This window comes from Carassius carassius, chromosome 8, assembly GCF_963082965.1.
Source record: "Carassius carassius chromosome 8, fCarCar2.1, whole genome shotgun sequence".
In the NCBI taxonomy this organism is placed as follows: Eukaryota; Metazoa; Chordata; class Actinopteri; order Cypriniformes; family Cyprinidae; genus Carassius; species Carassius carassius.
The window spans coordinates 25,096,566-25,119,891 of record NC_081762.1 but is presented as its reverse complement, the minus strand read 5'-3'; the positions used below and the strand labels follow the sequence as shown (position 1 = coordinate 25,119,891).

The window sequence follows — 23,326 nt, the reverse complement described above, 5'->3', positions numbered from 1 at the left end:
AAGTATGGCCCTGCATTCATGGTTGATGGTAATGACTGAGATGCTGTGGTTTAAACAGATAAATGTAAGCACTATAAACCTGATTAAATTGAGAATACATATGGACAAAATAAGTTTTTTGTGCCTTTGCACTGATTTGCTTTAAAATTGTTTTAATTTTTGTAAAGTATGTTCTTTACATGTATTGAAAACACTGAATGTGAAGACATTTTGGTGCAGGGAAAAAGAGTTACAATGTTTCAGTTAAAATAAATAAGTGTAAACATGCATTGTTTTGTGAATTAATTTATCTCTCTCTCTCTCTCTCTCTATATATATATATATATAATGTTTTTGTTTTTGAGTTTAAAACACTTATTACAGTGTTGTTATTTAACTCTAATAGTGTTACATTTTAACACCATAATAGTGTTGACAATATCAAATACACGGGTTGTGTGATTAATCACCATAAAGTGTTATATTTGTATTCTTAAGAGTGATAATTTCTCAACACCTTGAGTGTTAAATGATACACTAACACAGTGTTTGAATAATAAACACTTTCGTTAGTGTTGTTTTAACACTAGCAAAGATGGACCTGTAAGTTCACCTGGAAAGTGATAATTTTAACACCCATGGTGACAAATCTCACAACATATTTTTGCTGTGTACAATTTGTAAGTAATCTACCCAGCTCTGCTTATACATTTCTTTCTTTAATATTATATTTTCTGCTACTATAGTTATTATTATTTTTAATGCTAGATTTGATGTACACTAAAAGCGTATATTCAATAAAATTATACACACTTTAAAAAAATTTTTTTTTACTGGAGTTTGCAAACCTATAAGCTATGAGTAAGAGTTATTATTCAGTGTTTACACAAAAGTTTGGAGGCACAACAACAAAAAATGGCTCATTTTATCCTCAGGGTCAAAGAGTGGGTGGAAAGTCGTCATGCAAAACCAAATTATGGCTGTTTTTGTTGAAAGAAATATTGACTAACAATATTAGCTCCGGGATAAAACTGAAATGATTTATAAAAAGAGGCAGTCACGTTAAAGCCATGAGATATGATGATTTTAGATTTACTTGACTATTTATTGAAGTGATGTAAAGGACTTCCACCCTTGGTTTATATGAACAGTATATTTCATTCTCTCTCAATTTTTCTTCCTCAACTCAGCTCCACACGGTTCAGCCTCACTACCCCTGAATGCACAGATAGCATGGCTGGGCAGAAAGCCCTAAAAAGACCAACAGCAAAGAGGTCTGGATCTCAGAAACACACACACACACACACACACACACACACACACGCACACACACAGTATAGCACAAATCTCATGATTTGACAGAGATCTCATGCAATCTGAGAATGTGCTGTTGTCTGCTGTTCTCCGTGTTACACAGGGACACAGAAAAAGCCATTATTGTCTCGTTTTCCAGAGCTCAGTTCGTAGAAAACAAGGACGGCAGCCATTGGACACCTGGGAGAAGTAATGAAAACGATGAAAAGCAGCCAAGAGATGCAGGTCAGGAGGCTGGTGGCTCTAATGAGTATCAGTGATTACATTATACAGGACTGCTCAGATGAGGGTGGTCCAGCTATGGTGGTCATTCTGACTTAAAGAAACAGTTCTTAAAGAGACTATGTCTTAAAGAGATAGTTCATCCAACAAAGAAAATTTACCGGAAATGTACTTACCCTCTGGCCATCCAAGATGTAGATAAGTTTGTTTCTTCATCAAAACAGATTTTAAGAAATGTAGCATTCCATCACTTGTTCACCAGTGGATGCTCTGCAGTGAATGGGTGCCGTCAGAATGAGAGTCCTTACAGCTGATAAAAACATAATAATCCACAAGTAATCCACACCACTCCAGCCCATCAGTTAACATCATGTGAAGTGGAAAGCTTAATGTTTGTAAGAAACAAATTGATCATTAATATGTTTTTAACTTTAAAATGTCACGTCTAAACCATTCTATAATTCATAATAACGCTTACTCCAGTGAAAAAGTATATCCCTTGTAGTCCATTCACATCAAAATCCACCCACATATATGTTTAGAACTGTTTTGATCTGTTTTCACTTGTTAATGATGTGCATCTGTGCATATTTCACTCCTGATTCAAATGAGGCAACTTTTTCACTGAAATAAAGGAAATTATGGATAAGAGGACTCGTATTTTAGCTGGAAACAGTGGTTATATTTACAAATACACATACTTTTGCTTTAGTTATGGACTGGAGTGGTGTGGATTATTGTGATGTTTTTATCAGCTGTTTGGACCCTCATTCTGACGGCACCCATTCACTGCAGAGCATCCACTGGTGAGCAAGTGATGTAGTGCTACATTTCTCTAAATCTGTTCCCATGAACAAACAAACTCATCTACATCTTGGATGGTCCATTTTTAGCTAATTTTCATTTGAACTATTCCTTTAAAGAGATATTTTTCTAATGTTCTCCTGCAGATCACAAAATAATATATTTTTACTGTTTCAGTTGTTTTTGTCCGTGCAGTTCCTCAACGAGTCAATGGCGTCTTAAAAAAAAAAAAAACACTGGACCCCATTGACTTTCACTGTATGGATAAAAGCACTCAAATATTTTTCAGAATATCTTTGTTCAACATTCTTTCTAATAACTGCTCATTTCCGCTGGCAGCAGTGGCTGCACGCACGTACTTCACAGTGCACAAACATCACACACGTCTCCATTATATTTAGTAAGGAAGTATTTCTGTTTCCTGGGAATGAGGTGCCTTTTCCCACTGTTCCAGACCCAGTTTCATGCACTCAAACCTAAACTCATGTATATTTTAAGAGGCAGCGTAAACCTGTTCTCTGATCGCACCAACAGCTGACCTCTCACAGACTGTTCCTTTCCCATGATCCAGGCCTCCCTCATTCTGCTCAGATTCCTGATGTTGCCCTACCAGTACCCATTTCTATGTCAATACAACGGCAGATTTTCCTGGAACGTTTATTTAGTTTTTCTAGCTGTAGTGTGTCTTTAAAGAGATCTGATAGTGGGATATACTGTATAATATGGTCATGTGCTGAGACTAAAGTGATTAGGATTCTAATTTGAAATCCCTTTGATGTGTTTGAATCTTAATGGTGTTAATGTGCAGGCTATGTCCTATCTTTGGATAAATTTGTTTGTACTAATCTCATTCAGGTTTCTCTCCTCAGCATACAGAGTTATTCATTTGCTTAAATTTCTGAAACACTTAACTATCTAAGAGGATTACAAAACTGCTGCTTTATCCCTTTCTTTAGCCCTTTAACTTCTGCTGGGTTTTACAGCAGCAGGAATGCATTTAATCGGATTCTTACTTTAGTGTTTGCTTATGGCTACATATTCCTCGCCACATCGACTCTTTATGTGACCCCTCATTTAAAGGGTCTGGATCCTATGGGGAAAAAACAACAAGATTTAGCATAAACTGGTTGGCATAAGTCCCATGCTCACGTTCAGCATTAAAAAGCTACTTTAGAGGCTTTTATTCTGTACAGTCAGCACCCTCTTAGTCTTAGCCATATTAACTTTAGTTCACCACAGAATGAAGGCAAGATAAACAACCATGAGGGGCTTCACTTAAACTGTACCACTAATTAAGATTGAGAAGGCTCAGATTTGAGGGAAAGGTATTAAATATTAAGGTGGGATATATTATCCTGTTGAATTAAAGGGGTCATGAACTGCCTCTGTTTTTTATTTTGAACTGATCTCTGAGGTCCACTTGCTGTTATCAAGATTTTTTACATAAAAAAACCCCAAAACAAAACAAACAAACACAATTTAGAAGTAATGGTCTATTTTCTGTCCTGTTTTTGACCTTCCTCATCTGAACGCTCTGTTTGAATAGACGTGGTGTAGTGTAGACTCAAATAAATGCCCTCTGCTATGATTGGCAGATAGTTTTGTATGTTTGAGAGTCTACATCATTCACAGATGGATGCTGCTACGATTTAGGTTAAAAACAAATAAATACTCAGTGCATATCAAATGTTCTGTTTAACAGACAAAGCAGTGACCACGTAATAAAAGCAGTTACTCTGACTTGTGTGTTGCGACATTACTGTTGGATTCAATATAGTCAGCACAGCATCCCGCTTCGAATTGTGCCTTGTTTGTAAATGAACATGTTTTTAAGGAAGCTTGTAAATCAGTTTCTCTATCCAATGCTGTCACGTCACAAAGAATGAATGATTGGTTAAAGCCTTTTATACAGTCTTTATTAATATTATTAAACAATACAAACATTAAAACATTAAGACAGTACACTTAAAATCATAAAGACAAAATAATAATAATAATAATAAAATAAAAAAAATAACATACACACAGATTTGTTGCCAGGATATCTCCTTTTATACAGGCTATGGTGAAAGCTTATGGGGCTGCCACGTGATGAAAGAACGACTCAAACTCGAAGACTTGTCAGAGGTGAGGTGAGCTAATCATAAACTGAAGACCCAGGTAAACAATGAATTAATCTTTTCTGTTTCTTATAGCATTATAGTTTTGTATTGCTTGTAGTGTGAGCAATGTTTATGTAAGTACTAGTAGACATGTAAGGGAAGTAACATTTTAATTCAATTTTGATAAAAATGGACGAAATGAATGAAATGACTCGAAAAAAGATTCATTAATTTTGCTGAACAAGACTCAAAGGTCATAGTCGGTAAAATGATCTGAACTTCCCATCACTACTGCATGTGTGAATTGGAGGGTGGGGCTTAACATCAATGGGAACAGTAGACTTTCTGTAATCATTTTATTTCAGTCAGATGGGGACAATAAATTTAGCTTGCAATGTGACTGACTCAATTCATATGAATCTACTTTTACTGATTTTTATTTCAAGCAATGCCAGTGGTGAGACACAACGACCCACAGTTCAGTTCGGCAATACATGATAGCACCCATTCAAAGTAAATGAGAAGCATTAACACTGTTTGTATAAACACATCTGATTATCACCGGCTCGTTACATCTAAGGTTTCTCAACAAGCAATGAGTAAAGTTCAGCAGAGAAACTTAGTCAACAAGCCTAGATGAGCAAAACAATCAAAATGTCTCTCTGGAGGGCTGCAGGAGCACATCAGACTTGGGACAGTATGCTCTGATGTTGCCTGCCTCTGAATGAAAACCAAAGGTACCATTGTGAAGAGAGATAATGCAATGTTAAATCTGGCAACCATTGCTTTATCGGTTCTGCCATTTTTGTGCCGCAGCTGGAGACACATGTTGAGACACATCTGGCCAAATGCAGTGCAGCGGTTTGCCATAGTGATTTCTTTAATATGAAGTTTATCCTGATATATTCTGGGACAGCTTTGGTAAATTGCACACAAAATGATGAATTGAAACACCAAGATGTGAATAAACTGTCCAAAATGTGCATTGAAACCAGTGCACTCGCTTCAGATGGATACAGTATTTATTTATTTTTTTCAATCAGATTATCTATATACAATAAGAACAAATTGGCCGTTTTGTTGGAAAAGGCTATTTCCACTCATTTTGAAACCAAACTGGTGAGATTTTTATGGAAAGAGGGAGAATTTAGCTTGCAATGTGACTGTCACAATTCATATGAATCTACTTTTACTGATTTTTATTTCAAGCAATGCCAGTGGTGAGACACAACGACCCACAATTCAGTTCGCAAATACATGATAGCACCCATTCAATGTAAATGAAAAGCATTAACACTGTTTGTATAAACACATCTGATTATCACCGGCTCTCTTTGTTTGTTAACTGTTTGATAATTCACCCCATTTAGTAAATCTGGCCCTTAACTATAAATAGCATTTCTGCAAACTTGCACTTACTGTATGCAAAGCCTCTGTCATATTTATTCAAAAGCCATGAACAAAAAGCTTTTTCGTAGTTTTTCGTACACTTTAAATCTCAATCATTTCAATCTTTTGTTGTGATTTAATGAAGTTGACTAATGCTGATGTGATATATAACATAGCATATATACATATTCAAGTAGTTATATTATATTTTTAACTGCAGTGTGTTATTCAATGTTACACGTTAAGTTAATATTTTATTGACTAAATTTTAATTGTACTAAATTACAAATTATCATTACAATTGTGTAAACATATTAAAATACATGATATCCACAATCCAATAGAAATGGTTTTAAAGTATATTTTAATGTTTGTCAATTCATTTAACAGTTCACTTTAGCCATGTATCAAAAACAATAGAATTATGAAATTGAATATAAAAAGTCCTAGTTAGGTGGGTCAGTTAAGCACACTTACGTTAAAGTAACTGCATTTAATATAAATTTAAATTATAATAATTATAATAAAATGTAACTGTTAATAACATGCTTACAGTATAAGTGTCCAATAAGACTTAAGTATATTCTTTTAAAGTACTCTTTTTAAAAGTATGCTTAAGTGTTCTTGTTTTTCAGACAGATGGGCTTCATTCACAAGCAAAGTGTTTGTGTCTGTCATTACAGGTACAACATGCTGGACATCACACTGCTGTCAGTGATCTGGCAATATGCTGGATCAATGAAGCATGCGAGCGTTTACTTCTGTTACCATTTGCTTCACTTACTGTTTCTACCTCTCCACGAAGCTGGTGCATATTAGTTCCTACAGACTGAGCTATTACAGGTCACTCTCTGTCAAATTAAAGTCAGACGGCAGGAGGACATCTCGCATGCGAGTTTAATTTAGCCGTCAGCAGCAGCGATCAGCAGTACAGGTGCACAGGTGTTATGCTGAACAGGTGCGTGTGCCAGTGAGAAGCAGCTCTGTGCTGCGCTGCCTCACAGAATTCAGGCTAAAACGAGTGGCATTCTGGATCGGAGGCAGGCAAGGTGCCCGCAGGAATGCCAGGAATGCCCTGCCTACAGTGCCTCAGTGTGAGCACACCTACTGTAGGCCTCGGGGTGTTTTTATCTGCATCTCAGTTTCGGCGGACATTGTGGAGGTCACAGCCTAGAGGAGAATTTTACTGCTCTTTCATAGCTCAAGAGACGTAATGGACTGCAATGAAACTAGGTCTCAATCCCAGCTATATATTTTGTGGACTTTTCTTTGTGTTCCTGCAGCCCATAAATGAACATGAGGGTTAATTAAGACATTTCCATTTGCTGTCCATTTAGTCTTTGAGAGTCAGTTGAGATACCATTTATGATTTTCTGTTAAAAAGAACCTTACACTTTAGCACTTGTTTACTTATTAAAGACAAAAAAAAACATTTAAAGAATATTTTGGTGAATGGAATGGTTATTTATTTGTTTATTTATGTATTTGTTTTGTTGCCAATTCATTGTATTTTCAAAATGCAATTAAATGAAAATGTATAACTCTTTACAAAGGGTTGTCATTACATTACACAGGGTTTCATTCCTTGAAGTTGAAATACAATAAGCATTAACTGCAAATAAATGAAAATAAATAATAATAATAAAAAACAAACTTATTTTTTTAGCTAGATGCCAAAGGAAAATTTGTTATTGTATTTTATTAACCTTTCTCTTTTACCTTAACTTACTAAAATAACTAAAATAAAATAAAAACAAAAACAAAAAAGAAAATAGGCATAATAAATAAATAAATAAAAAACATGCAATGCACAATTGCCAAAACCTAATTTATTTTTATGAAAATAGAAAGTACAAAAATAAAAACTAATTAAAAATGATCTCATTGATCTGAAAAAATCATAATTGATCTTAAATTACACTGACTTTAAATAGTAATTTCATAATTACCTCTGCTATCTTTGAAATATTATTAAAATACTGCTGAAAGTACTATCAAGCATATATGCAAAAACTCGAAATATTTAGATTTATTTTAAAACTTATAAATCCTGTATTTAAATATATTTGGTATTACACATTTGTAAGAATGATGTTGCTGTTTATTACTTTTAAAATATATTAACTATAAATGTAATACTGATTAACACACCACAGTTAAAGTAATAATCAAGTACTTTACACGTTCTATATGTTAGTTACATCAAAATACATTTATTTCTTTTAAGCACTGCAAACTTTTATAAAAACAATGATTTAAAATGTACCTTATTTATTATATCTGCAAGTACTGTTTTTAAAAAGATATATTTTAAGATTTTAAGTACACAATTAAGAACACTTCGAAAGGAAGTCAGTGTGAATAGTTCACATAACTCTCATGATTTCCAAGTTTCTCAGCTGGGAAGTGTAGTTGAGATTTGGTTTGCTGTGAACTTTGATTTCATTGTGTTGGCTTAAGTTAATAATGTGGAGCTAACTGTAGTTTTAAGGGTGTTATTCCTTGTTAGGGGGCTGTTGAGTTAAACCTTGACTGAGAGTCTTTTTTCGGTTGGTTATTAATCTCTAAACAGTAAATGTTTGCATCCCCTGCGTAGTTTGACGGGGCAAAGTGCAACACTTCTCAGCCAATATGAATCTGCTATAAAAGGAAGATGAAGGCTTTGGAGTTTCGTCAGAATTGCAGCAGAGAATGGAATGAATGGAATGCCTTCTATTTTAAGTCAAATCATTATGACCTCACTGACACCAAAACAGTCACTTCCTCACAAAACACTTCAACAGTCAGCTGGAGCTTACAACATAGACAACATATGCCATATTTAGGTGTTATTAGGAAGAAAACGGCACTGTTTGGTTCAGCTTCTACTGGGGCACCCATGAATAAGCTGAATATGGATGAAAATAAACAACCCCTCCTAAAATGAGTTCAGCTCAAGTTCATAAAGGTCCTCTCATGCTATACTTTGGTTGAGAGAGATCAGTAAACCAGCTCTTTCATGAAGTCTGCAGCTTGACATTGTGACCTTTACAAAGTCGATATTCAGGATATACCATACTTATAATATTATATAGGCACACTTTCTATATGCATGGTAAACCTTTGACCTACTTAATTTCACAAATCGAATGATATTATTATCACACAACTGTATGCCAGGATGCAATGCATTGGTGCAAACTCTCTTTCAATGTGTCATAAATGGGCAATTTATATTAGCCATGGAAAATATTTAGTTTCTCATATCACATGTGAACAGAAGAGTCTCCCAAAAATGGACATTTGCTGAAAATGTATTCACCCTCAGGTCATCCAAGATGTAGATGTGTTATAGTTATAATATTAGTAAGACTTGTTTCTTATTGTTGTGCTGTATTTGCATATTGACTTCTATTGACATTCCTAAGTATTTAGCATGGAGTTTAATCATTAGCTTACACTGCTTGAGGTCCATTACACTCTTGGGAGGCCAAGATTTATAGCTGAATCAACATTAGCACAATGAACTTCAGTGATTTGCCATGACTTTAAGTAGAAGACTTCCTACATCCAGAAGCTTTATTATGGGACCTTAAATACATTTTTATTTCCTGATCGCCTCAGTCATATGTTTTAAACTGGCTTCCAAAGTCATTCCAACTTGAAAAAGGAAATGCAACCTTGAAAACAGTTAATATTACTGCATTAGATATACTGTAAAATACTGTTTTCTAGAATTACAGTACTGGCCTTATGTACTGTAAAATGCATTACAGCATAATATAGTATATATAAAATACAGTAACTTGTTGTGTATAACACCAGTCATAAAGCTCTGTATTCAAGTATCAAATATTCAACTCATATTTAGCTTAACTTATAAATTAATATTGGTTTTCCTTGCCTACAAAATTATTTTTAAGGTTTTCCAAGCCATACAAGTCCATTGCACACTCGCCTGGTGGATGGTAATTAGTCACACACAAGCATTCAGTAATTTTCCACTACAAACCCAAGCCCAAGTACATCTTGCTATGGCACTCCAATGATGTGATTCACAGCAGGAACAACCTTTGGTTTGGTCAGCTTATGTCAAAATTCCTGTCACATTCCTGCGAGTCAATGTATGTAGGCAAAAGGATGGCCATCAGGCGAAAGGTGAAAAGGTTTAAATGTATATACCTCCCACTTTAGGTCAAAGTTCAGGGTTTAAGTCTCATAGCTTTTTAAAAGCACAAGGATCAGGTTTCCAGTTCACATACATTTATTTTTTTGAAGTAAAAATGCCGTATTACATTTTTAAATGTTAAGTACTGTGTTTCAGCTTAATCGAATATCTAATGTAAACAAAACAAAAAAAGTTTAGAGAGGTTTAAATATCGGCATATTTTACTAATTTGATTTTATAGACAGTTTATGCTTTTATTATATAGAAAAATACAGTACAGAGAGGTGGACACATTTATTCAGACAGTTAACTTTCATTTTCAAAGAAGTCCAGTACAAAAATTACTACTGCTTATCAACAGTAGCTGTCACAGTTGCAAGGCAACAAGAGCAATCCTCTGTACGCTAGATCATCCCATTTAACAACATTCAGTTAAGCCTTCACAGCCTTCTAAGGATGCAGCCCCTGAATTGACATACAGATACTGTTGCCTTGAATATACAAATGACATCATAAAATCACTGCTAAAGTCTTTGAAGCACAAGGTTAAACCCAGCATCATAAAGCCATGTGTCTGTCAAAGGGTCATGGGTCTGTCAAAGTTTAAGGGCAATGACCCTAAACACTTTAAAAACACTCAGGACTGGTAGAAAGCAAACACTTGACTATGATGAGCCAGCAATGAGCACAGGTCTAATTCACACCAGCTGCTTTTCCACTTTCGGGCCAGTGCGAGCCAATGGTTTAAACAGGCCGGGTGGGGCTAATAGCCTCAGACCTGTAGCACTGAGGCCAAAATAGAGCTGCGTTTCCACCGTCGGGCCAGAAGCTCTGCTGTGCTTCACTAAAACGAGCCCTTTACACGCCTCTTAGGAACAACGTCAGGAAATGCCATCATTTCGCCAATAAAGAGAAGTTATAAGAAAACTAATAAGAAATAAGTCACTGGAACTTTTATTGCAAGCTTTGTTAAATATTTAAATCCAAAAGCATCAATGTTTTACTATAACAAGTGATACAGTGATCATAATGAATCACACAGAAATAAAGCGTTATGAACAAAGCTTGCTTATTCAGTCGAGTCTGTTTCTGTGTAGCCAATGTAGCATATATACATCACATTTAGAAAGAATGATCATTTCTATATTTTTATAAAAGCTCAAAACAAAAACCATTACTATATTTTTATGATATAGGCTACGCAGAGCTAAACTCTCGAGATGAGACTTATGACAGATAAAATATGTTACTGAATAATTACACGATTGTGATAGAGAATAAGAAGTGGTTAGCTTTATGTAATGATCCGCGGCGATGACGCTCTCCAGACGAGGAGAAACTCTGCCTTTGTTCATAACCACTCCTCTAGGCCCAGCTGGCCCAGTTTGGCCCAAGGTTTTCGTTGGGCCAAAAAAACAGGGCTGTTGGCCCCGAGGAAGCACCGGCGAGGCAGCATCAAGTACCAGAATTGATAGTGGAAATGCGACTGGCCCTGGCATGTACTAGCATGCCTGCTTTTGGCCCGGCTATGGAATACTAGCACATTATAAAGATTGAGTGTAGTTTACCCCAACAGTTAAACCCTTGTGAAAAGTGAAGTACACTTTAACATATTTTAGAAAAGGAAATAATCTACTTAAAGTGTTTTTTGATGACTTATTTTAAAGTTGCAGCTTTTTCACAAAACACAAAAAGTTTGGATTAAATTGCGGTTTAGATGAAATGCAAGCAGACTATTTTCAGATCCACTGCTTTTTATTACAATCCCTTTCTACCCCCTGTCCTCAAAGATGGCATAGCCAAACAGTGGTATGATCAAGGCATCCAAACCTTTGACAAATTTTATGAGGAGGATACACTCATGTCGTTTGAGCAATTACAACAGAAATTTACCCTTCCCTCTAAATTTTTCTTTAAATACCTGCAAATTAGACACTACATTCAGACCCAACAAGGTGGTCGTTTATCTAAGCTCCCTCTTTCACCTCTTGAGGCTATCTTGGCTGAGAAAAAAGGTCATAAGGGTCTCATCTCTTTTATCTATGCCAAGTTGTTACAACTGATGGCGGGTAGCATTCGTGACGTAAAATCTAAGTGGGAAAAAGACTTGGAGTGCTCATTCACAGATGACGAATGGAAAGCAATATGTGAGAAAGCTCAGACTTTTTCTATCAATAGTCGTCATAAGCTCATCCAATTTAATGTGATACATAGAGTTTACTATACTCCAGTTAGATTGCACTCTTTTAAAAGCTCCTACTCAGAGATCTGTCCTAGATGTAAAGCAGATAGAGGGACTCTTCTACATATGCTGTGGTCTTGCCCTGACTTGGAAGAATATTGGAAAGGGGTCTTAGAGATTATTGCTATAGTTGTAGGTACTAATGTGCCTAGAGAGCCTAGACTTACCCTCTTAGGGGATACTACACTACTTGATCAACAAAGAATTAATATGAGATTTGTCAGACTAGCTCTACTAGCAGCCATAAAATGCATAACTTTGAGATGGAAGGATTCTAATTCACCTTCTACTTCCATGTGGATTAAAGAAGTGTCATCTTACATGCCTTTGGAAAAAATTGCATTTCGTTTGAAAAAGCGTCAAGATTTGTTTGTCAAATACTGGGGTAGCTTCATTTCTTACTTGGGTTTAACAGGACAGAATGCTTAGAACCTAATTTTTTATACTTTCTTGTTTCATTTTATTCATGGTTTATTTGTGGCACTATGGGTTGAGGTTTGGGGCATGTTTAGGGTAGTATGTGCGGGGTTGAAAGATTTGCTTTGATTATTCTGTACTTTGTTGTACTTTGCGTTTAACTTGGAAAAACCCAATAAACATAATGTTCAAAAAAATAAAAAAATAAAAATAAATAAATAAATTGCGGTTTAATCAATGCTTTATTCTGAGTCTCACAGATAAACAGGTAGAGTGAAGATGATCGTGTCTGGATGATGACTGGGTAGCGCAGGGACACAATGGGCAACCTCACTGAAGACGGCGGATAACAGCAACTTCAACCCGGAGACGGGAGGTCAGGAATCAGGAAACACCGGCCAAACAGAACAACAGACACTAAGGAACTGACAAAAAATACGGGGTTAGCTCTCTTTAAATAGAGTCGATAACAAGCCACAGCTGAAAGTGATCAGCTCTCCGCATTAGCACAGAGACACCCCCACTCACGCACACACACCGCTGTCTCCTTGGCAGAGGGTAATTTGGACAAGGGGATAAAATTAGCCACCTTCGAGAACCTGTCCACTACAGTCAAAACCGCATTGCCCAGCGTATTGAAGTGCCACCAAAATCGTTGTTCAACCAGAAAAATGACCAATTCCTGGATGACAAGCCACGTAGAAACAGTGACCCCACTGAATTATGTCCGAACGTAACCCCTCCGGCACAAACAATTGTCTTGCTGGGCATCTGGGCGGACGTGCTACCCCTTATAAGGCTGTGCGAACCTTCGACACAATCTCCCAAGTAAGCGTAGAGACAACCAATATCTCGGGTAAAATGCACTCGGGAGACGGCAGGCGTTCTGAATGATCAAAAATGCATGACAGCGCGTCGGGTTTGATGTTTTTGGAGCACGGGTGGTAGTAGAGGGAGAAATCAAAACAGCAGAAAAACAATGCCCAGTGAGCTTGCATGGAGCTAAGGCATATAGCTTATTTGATGTACTCAAGGTTCTTGTAATTGGTCCAGACTATGAAGGGAACCCTCTAACCAGTGACGCCACTCCTCCAATGCTAACTTGACAGCCAGCAACTCTGTTACCAATTTCATAATTGTGTTCGGCTGGGGATAAACGATGAGAAAGAAATGCACATGGATGCATCTTATCGTCCGAAGCAGCACACTGAGAAAGAACTGCACCTACCCCCACCTTTGATGCGTCGACCTCCACCACAAACTGACATGTGGAATCAGGGGCCATAAGAATGGGAGCCAAAACAAAGTGGCTCTTGAGTTTGAAAATGCAGTTTCGGCTGCACCGGACCACCTGAATGTCATCTTGGTGGAGGTCAGGGCAGTCAGAGGAGAGGATAGTTGTCTGAAATTGCTAATTAAACACCGGAAGAATTTAGCAAACCCCAGAAACCTTTGCAGGGCCTTGCAGGAATCGGGAGTTGGCCAATCAACCACAGCCTTAACCTTGTCAGGATCCATGTGTACCCCCTGAGATGATACAATATAATCCAGAAGAAGAAACACACTTTTCCACCTTGACAAAAAGCCCATTCTCAAGCAGCCTCTGGAGCACTCTCCTGATGTGTTGAAAGTGTTCCTGGAGAGAAAAAGGAAATATCAGTATGTCATCCAGGTAAACATATATAAATTGGTCAATCCCTCAACATGTTATTGACAAGTGCTTGAAAAACCACACGGGGTGGAGTTAGAAAGGCATAACCAAATATTCAAAATGGCCCCAAGGGTATTAAATGTGTTCTTCCACTCATGCCCCTTTCTTATGCGGACCAAATAGTAAGTGTAACATAAATCCAATTTGGTGAAGACTGGTGCACCCTGCAACCGCTTGAAAGCTGAAGACATTAATGGCAAAGGGTAAGTGTTCTTTACCGTGATGTTATTCAATTCGGCAGTCAATCAAAGGTTGCAGGGAACCATCCTTCTTCACCATAAAAAAACTCTGCCCCTGTGGAGAAGAAAAAGGACGAATGAGCCCGGCTGCCAGAGAATCAGAAATATAGTTCTCCATGGCCTACCTCTCAGGAACAGAAAGCAAGTATAACCTGCCCTTGAGCGGACAAGTACCTGAAATTAGGTCTATGGCACAGTCATAGGGATGGTGTGGAGAAAGAGAAGCAGCCCTGGACTTACTGAACACTTCCTTCAGGTCGTGGTACTCCCTGGGTACGTTCGACAGGTTCACCATCTCATCCTGAAACGAAACACAAGATACAGGGGAACAAGCATACACAAGACACGATGAATAGCATTCTTTACTCCACGCCGATATGGAGTTCTGATTCCAATCCACAATTGGGTTATGTTGAGTAAGCCATGGGTGGCCCAACACGACGGGTGCCAATGGAGAGTCAGTGAGATAAAACTTAATTCACTCCCATGTGATTGCCAGAAGTGATAAGAGTCAGAGTGGGAGTGGAGTGAGAAACAATAGGCAATGACTGTCCATTTAGCAATTTGGCAAAAATCCTCTGGTTTAGAGGAACCATCGGAATTTGTAGGTGTCTAGTGACTGCAAAGTCCAAAAAATTACCTTCCGATCCTGAATCAAGTAGCACTTTGCACTCGTGGTCCCCAGTTGCCCATTGCAGTCTTACTGGGAGGAGATTATTGGATGAGGGTTTGTTCAGTGAGGCTCCACCCGACAGTAGCCTCAAACCTGCTGTCGGGCTTGATCTTCTACTGGGCAATTGGCTAAGAGATGTCCCACGGCCCCACAGTACATACAAAGCCCTCGTCTTCTCCGGCACTCTCTCTCCTCCTGGGAAAGCCAAGCTCTTCTCAACTGCATGGTCTCGTTGTCAGAAGAATGTCAGATTGCAAACCCAGGCTCCATCGTTGAACACCCAGGAAAACTCATAACCAGCAGACTATGATTATGCTCAACAGCTGTACTTGGGTGGTGAGCTCAGACACCTGTGCTACCAGTGTTTGTATAGCCCGTCCATTCGCTAGCATCTGCTCCTCTTGCTGGTCCAGATGAGCATTAATGTTGGACAGAAAGTTCTGAAGACGCCTCCATTGAATCCATGTTAGTCAGTTTCTTTTGTCACAAAGCACAAAGAGTTCGGATTCAATTGATGTAGAATCAATGCTTTATTCTGAGTCTCACAGATAAACAGGTAGAGTGAAGATGATCGTGTCTGGCTGATGGCTGGGTAGCGCAGGGACACAATGGGCAACCTCACTGAAGACGGCGGATAACAGCAACTTCAGGCCGGAGACGGGAGGTCAGGAATCAGGAAACACCGGCCAAACAGAACAACAGACAATAAGGAACTGACAAAAAAGACAGGGTTAACCTCCTTAAATACTTCTACTTTACAGTAGCTCTCAACAGAGGCGGTTGCATTTCTTTCCTCTCCTCCCCTGCCTTGCCTGCTTCGCCTGTCTCTTGTCTCGTCTACTTTGAGAGACTCTCTCTGCACTGCTTTCCTAAACTGAAACATGGATTTGATAAATTGGTCTCTCAACGCAATTGACACCATCTTCTCGACGAGGAGCTTGGGTTCGGGGGAACCTGACTGCCCTGCCCGAACGTTTGCAGCTGGCTACACGATGGACGCGTGGGCAAATTGGCGGGTTGTGTGTCTGCATTCCTCAACCCGTTTGCCACAAGACACCTGCTGATTGTCGTTGACTCTGTCTAGGACCTGACCAAGGCTGTCTCCATGGCAACTTGCTGTGACGCTGTATAACCTGCGGACTGAGGCATCTAGAGAGAATCGCAACTCTCTAGGCCTACAAATACACTGGATTACCTCGACCCCCCCAATTTCCGTCCCCAGTTGCAAAGTCATGTGTTTATGGTGTATGTGCTTTTGTTGCTGAGGTGTTTTTCATATTCCCATACTGTACTCCTAAAAGGAGCATAGTATGGGTGTTGGGTTTTTTTCTCTCCTCACTTTCCCAATGTTATGCTGTATTTCTTCCTCAATTCCCTGTCTTCCTGTTCTGTCTACCCCATTCTATGTATGTTGTGTATGTATGGACAGGTTGATGGCTAATTTCGCTGGTACTTGTGACTAGTGACAATAAAGGGCTACTACTACTAAATAGAGTCGATAACGAGCCACTGCTGAAAGTGATCAGCTCTCCGCATTAGCATAGAGACACAGACCTTTTTATTTCATTAATATTATCTCCAAGTATATTATCTTTTTGGTTACACATTATTTTAAGGTGTTCTTATTACAGTGTGTAATATTAATTAACAACAGGTATCAAGTATAGGGTTAGGGTTAGATTAGGATTTTACTTTGGGTTATTGCATGTAATTATGCATGATTTACCAGTATTACTATAGTAAGTAACATGTAACAAGGACACTGTAAAATAAAGTGTTACCCAGTTTTTAAATATACTATTAAGACCATGAATTCACATTCAATAAATTTAAGCACTCTTCTTTTTGAAAAACATGGTGGTTACAAAAAGATATGCTTAATTTCATAACAAATAATGTGTGTGTTTTTTATGCAAGGGTGCTAATACTGTTATTATTGCCTCATTGCTTTAAAAAGCTACAATTTATTTCCCGGTAAAATCCCACTTAGACCATGATGATGGCTCAAAGAAAATCTGTAAAACAATTCTTAGAAGAAATTAAATAACTCTCCTTCAGGCCAGTTGACATTTAAAACACATCCTAAATTGCTTATTCATTAGCCTTTAAAGGAAATTATGCACACATCATTTCTCGATCTAGACTTGACTAGATTTTTCTCTCTCTTCAGCGCTAGGTAAGACATTTCACAGTGAAGCACAATATCCGGTAATCAGGCCTCATTGTAAAGCAGTGCCTGGTCAAGAGCCATCACCTTAATTACTCTCTCATCTCATCCCTCTTATTAAATCAAACAGTTCAAATCAAATATCTACACTGCACACATCTTTTCTGCATCCTGCTGTTGTTGTTATATGAACATAACCCTGTTTTGAGTTATAATCCGGGCTCATTGTGTCAGAGATATTCTAAGGCATGTCTGTACAAAAACTACATGAATTCTAGTACATTGTGCATTGCTTATGTATTTATATTTTTGCTTGTATATTGTTCAGCTAGAACTTAAGATGTTCATGCAATCATGTTGTATTCAGACTGTACCATGAATCTTCCTCAAATAAATGGTGACAGGCTCTACACACTGATTGCGGTGGCTGCTGTTTGGTTTGAACACTCTTCCTTTCTGAAGAGTCCTTGACATGCAGTGACTCGGTGTACCACATCTGTACGTGTAGGATCCCACATGTACACACCGTTCACAGCCTGTCTGTTCCCACAATCCCTGATGTCCCTGACTCACCTCACACACTTCACTGTATGCTGAGGTACCAGACCACCGAAAGCCTGAAGGCACTCTTTATCTCTTAAAACAAAATTAGGAAGAACAGCAAAAGGACAAAGAAAGACAGAGAGATAGGGTTGGAGAAACATCTTCATTGTTCCCCTGGCTCTGCGGTCGAGGACCTCGAGATGCTGTTATCACACAAAAAGGCAAATAAGGACACAGACATGGCCTTGCAGTCGGGGCTTTTCTTTGGTAGAGAGATATTTCCTTTTATCAGTTTAATGTCAAAACCTGAACACACAGGCATTGAAAGTGTCACTGCACTGACAGAATGCAAAATAAATAAAAATAATAATTTCAATAATGAGTAAATTAACTGAATATCATTTGATCTAAAGGGCAGGTCATTCTCTGGAAACACTGCAATTTACTAATGAATCACAGTGTGTGTGCCTTATATAGGCTTAAGATATATTATACAATTATATTAATATATAATTAATACTATACAGAATTTTTTTTAATTAAAAACTATTTTCAAATATTTTCAAAATAAAACATTGATTTTATTTCCAAATATTTCTTTTTCACCCAGAATATCAGTCAGTTTGTGTATCCTCATTTTCTTATGTTACACTGATTGAAAATAACATTTTGCTACAGATGATTAAAAACTGAAAAAGTTTGGACATAAGTTTCCTTTTGTCACACCCCCATTGGACTGTGGATTTGTGCCCTTATTTGGTTATGTTGCTGTTATTCCTGTTGTGTCATGATCAGTTGATTATCATCACTTGTCTGTCCCTCGTTAACTACACTACTTTAGTTCTAGTCTGTTCAGTTCTCCCTCGTCTAGTATTGAATGTCGATGCTACCTGTGTGTGTTTGGTGTTTCCCTAAATTGGATTACCCTTCTGTGGATTATTAAAGACAGTTTGTATTGTATTGTATTGTATCTTCTTCATATTTGTGCTTCTCTCCCGCACTACACTGTGATACTTTTATGGTCTTTATCAGTATTTTATCATATTTACACTTAAATTGGTATTATCAATTTCAACAATAGCTCAAACACTGTAGAAATTCATAGTAGTGACCATAGCAATTTTTACAAGTATAAGTAATTAAATAATCTTGTGTGCTGAGATTAATTTTTTCTGGCTTCCTCATTAATATTAGATTTTGCACTGATCTTCAAACCTGTTACATTCAACCCCAAAGACATACCATGAGTTTTTTTTGTTGGTTATAATGTGATTGAGTATAAAGCTAATATTATCTTCATTATTTTGCATATTCTAAATTCTAAGTATGTGAATTCTAGACATACTGGAATGGGGTGTTAAAGGTTTTGAAATCGTAATGAAGCAGATATTTTCATGTTTTTTTTTGCGGTAAGATTTTTAATATTTTGAAAACTACTGTACTTCAAACTTTTTAGGATAAACTTTTTTTTTTTAAATAGGGAACATATGCAGGAATAACACATATGCACGATAAGATGTATACCATGAATTTTCATTTTGTGCCTTCTGAGGTGAACTCCCATTGTCTATTACAGCCCTGGCATTTTGTGCTTGAGTAGGAAAAAAAACGATTTCCTGAAAACTCCACTGTAACCTTTTCAAATGAAATCATTAAATGTTAAAGATGGATCTGTTTCCTGAGGAGAACCCATTTATTGTTGTCTCTGCTTTGAAAGCATGATAAATATGCCAGAACATTGTGCCCCATGGCCCAGTTGTGAATATTCATGCGTATGTGTGTAAACGTTAGCGTACACACGATTGTGGGAGGAATCCAGGCTGGTGTGTCACTGAGGCATTCTGTGGACGGAGACACGTCTGCGTCAGTGATGTCATTACTCGCTGACGAGGGTTATTGTGGTGCGCATAGCAACAGCTTTCACGTTCTCAGTCAGCTCCCCCGCAAAGCACCCACTTGGCTGCAGTGGGGAGTGACAGAAACACTTAGCTGCCCTTTCTCTTTCTCAATCTGTTTCTTTTCCCATTTCATTCTTTTCTGTATCAAAACACTGGATATGAGACTTGACATATAGCTATACACCAATTCACTCTTATGCAAACAGACAAGCAAAATACTATTGTTTTGCCTCGTCAGAGCTTTTGAATTTCGTAAATTGTCATATATATTTGAGGCAATGCCTTGACCAGTCTGGTATATGATGCACGTTTGCACTCACAATGTATGTGTTCGCCAGTCATATTTCTTGTAGGAGCAGTAAAGTCATTTACAGAAATCCCACATAACTGCGAGCAATGGGCTCTACATGTGACCTTATCCGCTCTGAGCTTGCTAATGAATGTGAATGAATGAGCGTGAAGCTCAGGTGTCTGGACTTGAGACACAACAGCTTTACTTCCATCAGAGGGAAGCCCATTTTAACTTTATTTACATATATAAATAGATTGTCTTACAAAAGTACTCAGAGGAAGTGACTTCAAAGGGCCAAGATTAAGGTTAATAGAGCCTGTTACTAACTTATAAGGATTCATGACATGCAAGGAATTTAACAGGTGAGAAAAATATACACAGTAGTTTGACACGTATAGTCAAAGTCTACATATTAATAAAATGTAAGGGTTTGGTGGTCTGTATATCCATTGGTCTTTCCATTTTGATTGCTGCAACTGTGCTAATTTATTAAGTTGCTTTGTATAAAAGTGTCTACGAATCAGTCTTTAAAGTCTACTAGGTTTTCCTCTGCTAACGATTCAATTCAATTTCAAACACTTTTCAATCATTGGTCAAACAGGGTCAGTTTTCTAGGACACTTGCTTGCCAACTTTGTGGATACCAGCAAATCCAATAAAATCTGAAATGAGTTTTCGCTGTTCATCCAATGAGCAGATCATGGTCCAGTTTGACTTGAGTTAATATATATATATATATATATATATATTAATGGATGAACACAATTGTCAGTGGTGACTAAAGTCCGAGCGGTTAGCTGGGAGGAATGAGGCTAATCCCAAATCTAAAACATGGGCAACCTGAAAATTCTAACGGCTACCTTTCTGCTTCTTAGCAAAACACATGATCACATGCTAAAATGGCTAATTTGGACTAGTACTACCTAGAAAAGAAATAGAGAGACATTTAAATCTTTCTCATGGTTTATTATAAAACAATATAAGCACATGTTTTTACATCTGCAATATACACACACAACAATCTATGTTTGACAGTTTGTACAACCAATGCATCAAATGAAACAGGACCTCAAAAACACATAGTTAGCAAATTTAAAGATCAGAGGCAAAAGTTGGCGTCATGTTGAAATGCAACATTCAACCACACCACTTTTATGACCGTAGCACTTTATAGGACCCTAATGCATGGGCAACTTCGTGCAGGAAAATGTAAATATGAACATTTTAAACAAAGAAATGCTACATTACAATATTCATATATCACATGCTAGAGGCCACATTTTACATTGCATAGGGACCAAGAAGGATTGAGCCATCAATTGAACTTATTAGCTACAGTAAAACTGATAGTAGTACAAAAGAAAGAATTGACAGTTTAATATATTGAGAAACAGTGAGCAATGAGATGGTGTTGTAGTATAGTTAAATCTAATTTGAACGTTCTTAGAACATTCAGGAATTAGGGGCCCGTTGACACAGAACATGTTTCTGCATTCCAAAACAGAAGGAAAAATGGATCTGGGAGATGAAGATGAACTACTTTTGACCGGCGACTTAGTGATGCTCATGGTGCGAGATGCCAGAAAACAGCAATGCAATGGCCAAAGATGTCAGTCCAGGAAAAAAAAAAAAACAGTACAGACGGAACTTTGTGAACAACCCTAGAAGACTGTCAATTTGCAAAAATCCAGTTTAGATTAATAGTCAGTCTTTGTTCCAATATGGATTCCATAAAAGGGCTTAACCCGGATTCTTCCACTGCTTTGAGGGGAAACTATTCAGTCCGCTTTCTTCCAAATACTGCCGACATGCTCCTCATGATTCCTTTGAACCCTGCGGGGCCCTTTTTGAGAGCCCTAGCCTCTCGGATGAGCTCAAACAGTTCGTGAAACACCATCAGCACACCGTGGTAGGTCTCTGCAGCAGACACCTCAAAAAACCCACAGTCCGTCGAGAGCGCCAGCAGCCGCCCCTCTTCACTAGACACTGTACGTCTGTGCTGGAGGTCTCTCTTATTCCCCACAATGATGATCGGAGCTGTGCTGGCCAGTTTTTGCTTGGCTTGTCGTATACACTGCACTTGTTGCCGAACCACATTGAAGCTGGCACGGTCACAGATGCTGTAAACAAGGATATAACCGTCCGCCCAATGCAGCTGTCTGGCGTTGATATATCCTGACTCCTCTCCATTCTGAAACAAGACATTTATTCATTACTTCTATTCACTTCTGATTAGGCATGCATTTCAGTTGTTGCTCGTCCTGTATTAGCAATACGTTAAGTACTAGTACTTATTTCTTAGTTGATAGCAAATAAAAAGATATCTACCTATCTATCTCTCCATTTTTTTTTATTAGAGACACATAAATATTTCCACAAGTATACATTACAATATACATTATCTTTATAAAACGAATAAAATTAACAGATAAAATAGATAGTAGCTTATTTTAAGGATTTAATGTTAATAAATAGCTTGCCATATGTCATGCAAAACATTTTTTATCATTATTTTATCTCGGAATGTGCAAAAGGATGCTTACCTGCGGGCAAAGTGAGTCCCATATGTTGAAACAAATATCACGCCCGTCGATCTTGTCAGTATGGCTGTATATTGATTCTGTGAATGGAAATAAACAGTTAAGCAAAGCAAAGGCTATTTTACTGCAAATCATACTGGAGATCAAGCGCAGTAAGTGATTGTTTACCTATGTCTCCATATTCTCCTATGAAGCGCCTGGTTAGAAAGCGCACGGTGAGAGCTGTGAAGAAGAACAGACTGTTAGTGCTCTTATTCAGACTAACGAAAATGCATAAAAACAGCAGGCAACATTTGCAGCAGAACTCACCAGACTTTCCAACGTTCTCAGCTCCAAGTAACACAATGTTGACCTCCACTTTCTGGTGGTTGCCCTCCATGGTTTTGCTGCTGTAGCGAATGCGTGGTTTCACTTGAACAACCATTGGTGGGTAGTAAAGCCTGTTAGTAGATTCCCACAGTGAGCAGGTGTTGAGTATCTAGAGCGCAGGCAGAAACGCGTTTAAATAGGCTCGATGTGTGGGCGGGGCTATCTCCAGACTGACCAATCATAGCGAAGAGCGTCTGCTCTTCTTGAGTTTTAATTTAGTACAGTAGGCCTACGTTTTTATTTTAATTCTTTTGGCGCACATGAAAACATTTTATTTTT

The 23,326-nt window shown here is 37.8% G+C and overlaps 1 protein-coding gene and 1 long non-coding RNA gene across 2 annotated transcripts; one reads left to right on the top strand and one right to left on the bottom strand.

Annotated features, from left to right (window-relative positions):
• Nucleotides 1–21,089: 21,089 nt before the first annotated feature.
• Nucleotides 21,090–21,367, top strand: LOC132144787 (uncharacterized). Its single transcript, XR_009434404.1, has 2 exons — nt 21,090–21,220; nt 21,251–21,367. It is a non-coding gene; the product is annotated as an uncharacterized LOC132144787 (long non-coding RNA).
• Nucleotides 21,368–21,614: 247 nt separating this feature from the next.
• On the bottom strand, nt 21,615–23,170 carry LOC132144785 (ras-related and estrogen-regulated growth inhibitor-like protein). Its single transcript, XM_059555358.1, has 4 exons — nt 22,988–23,170; nt 22,847–22,900; nt 22,682–22,758; nt 21,615–22,329 (listed from the first exon to the last, which is right to left on the bottom strand). Exons 1-4 carry the CDS (start codon nt 23,100–23,102, stop codon nt 21,913–21,915), a joined length of 663 nt encoding a protein of 220 aa, XP_059411341.1. The 5' UTR covers nt 23,103–23,170; the 3' UTR covers nt 21,615–21,912.
• Between the last annotated feature and the right edge of the window lie 156 nt (nt 23,171–23,326).

Excerpts from the sequence above, each read along its gene's own strand:
- LOC132144785 (XM_059555358.1), bottom strand. The coding sequence starts at position 23,102 with ATGGTTGTTCAAGTGAAACCACGCATTCGCTACAGCAGCAAAACCATG. Across the intron at positions 22,759-22,846 it reads AGGAGAATATGGAGACATAG|AATCAATATACAGCCATACT; the intron begins GTAAACAATCAC and ends TTCCATTCACAG. Across the intron at positions 22,330-22,681 it reads GGGACTCACTTTGCCCGCAG|AATGGAGAGGAGTCAGGATA; the intron begins GTAAGCATCCTT and ends GTCTTGTTTCAG.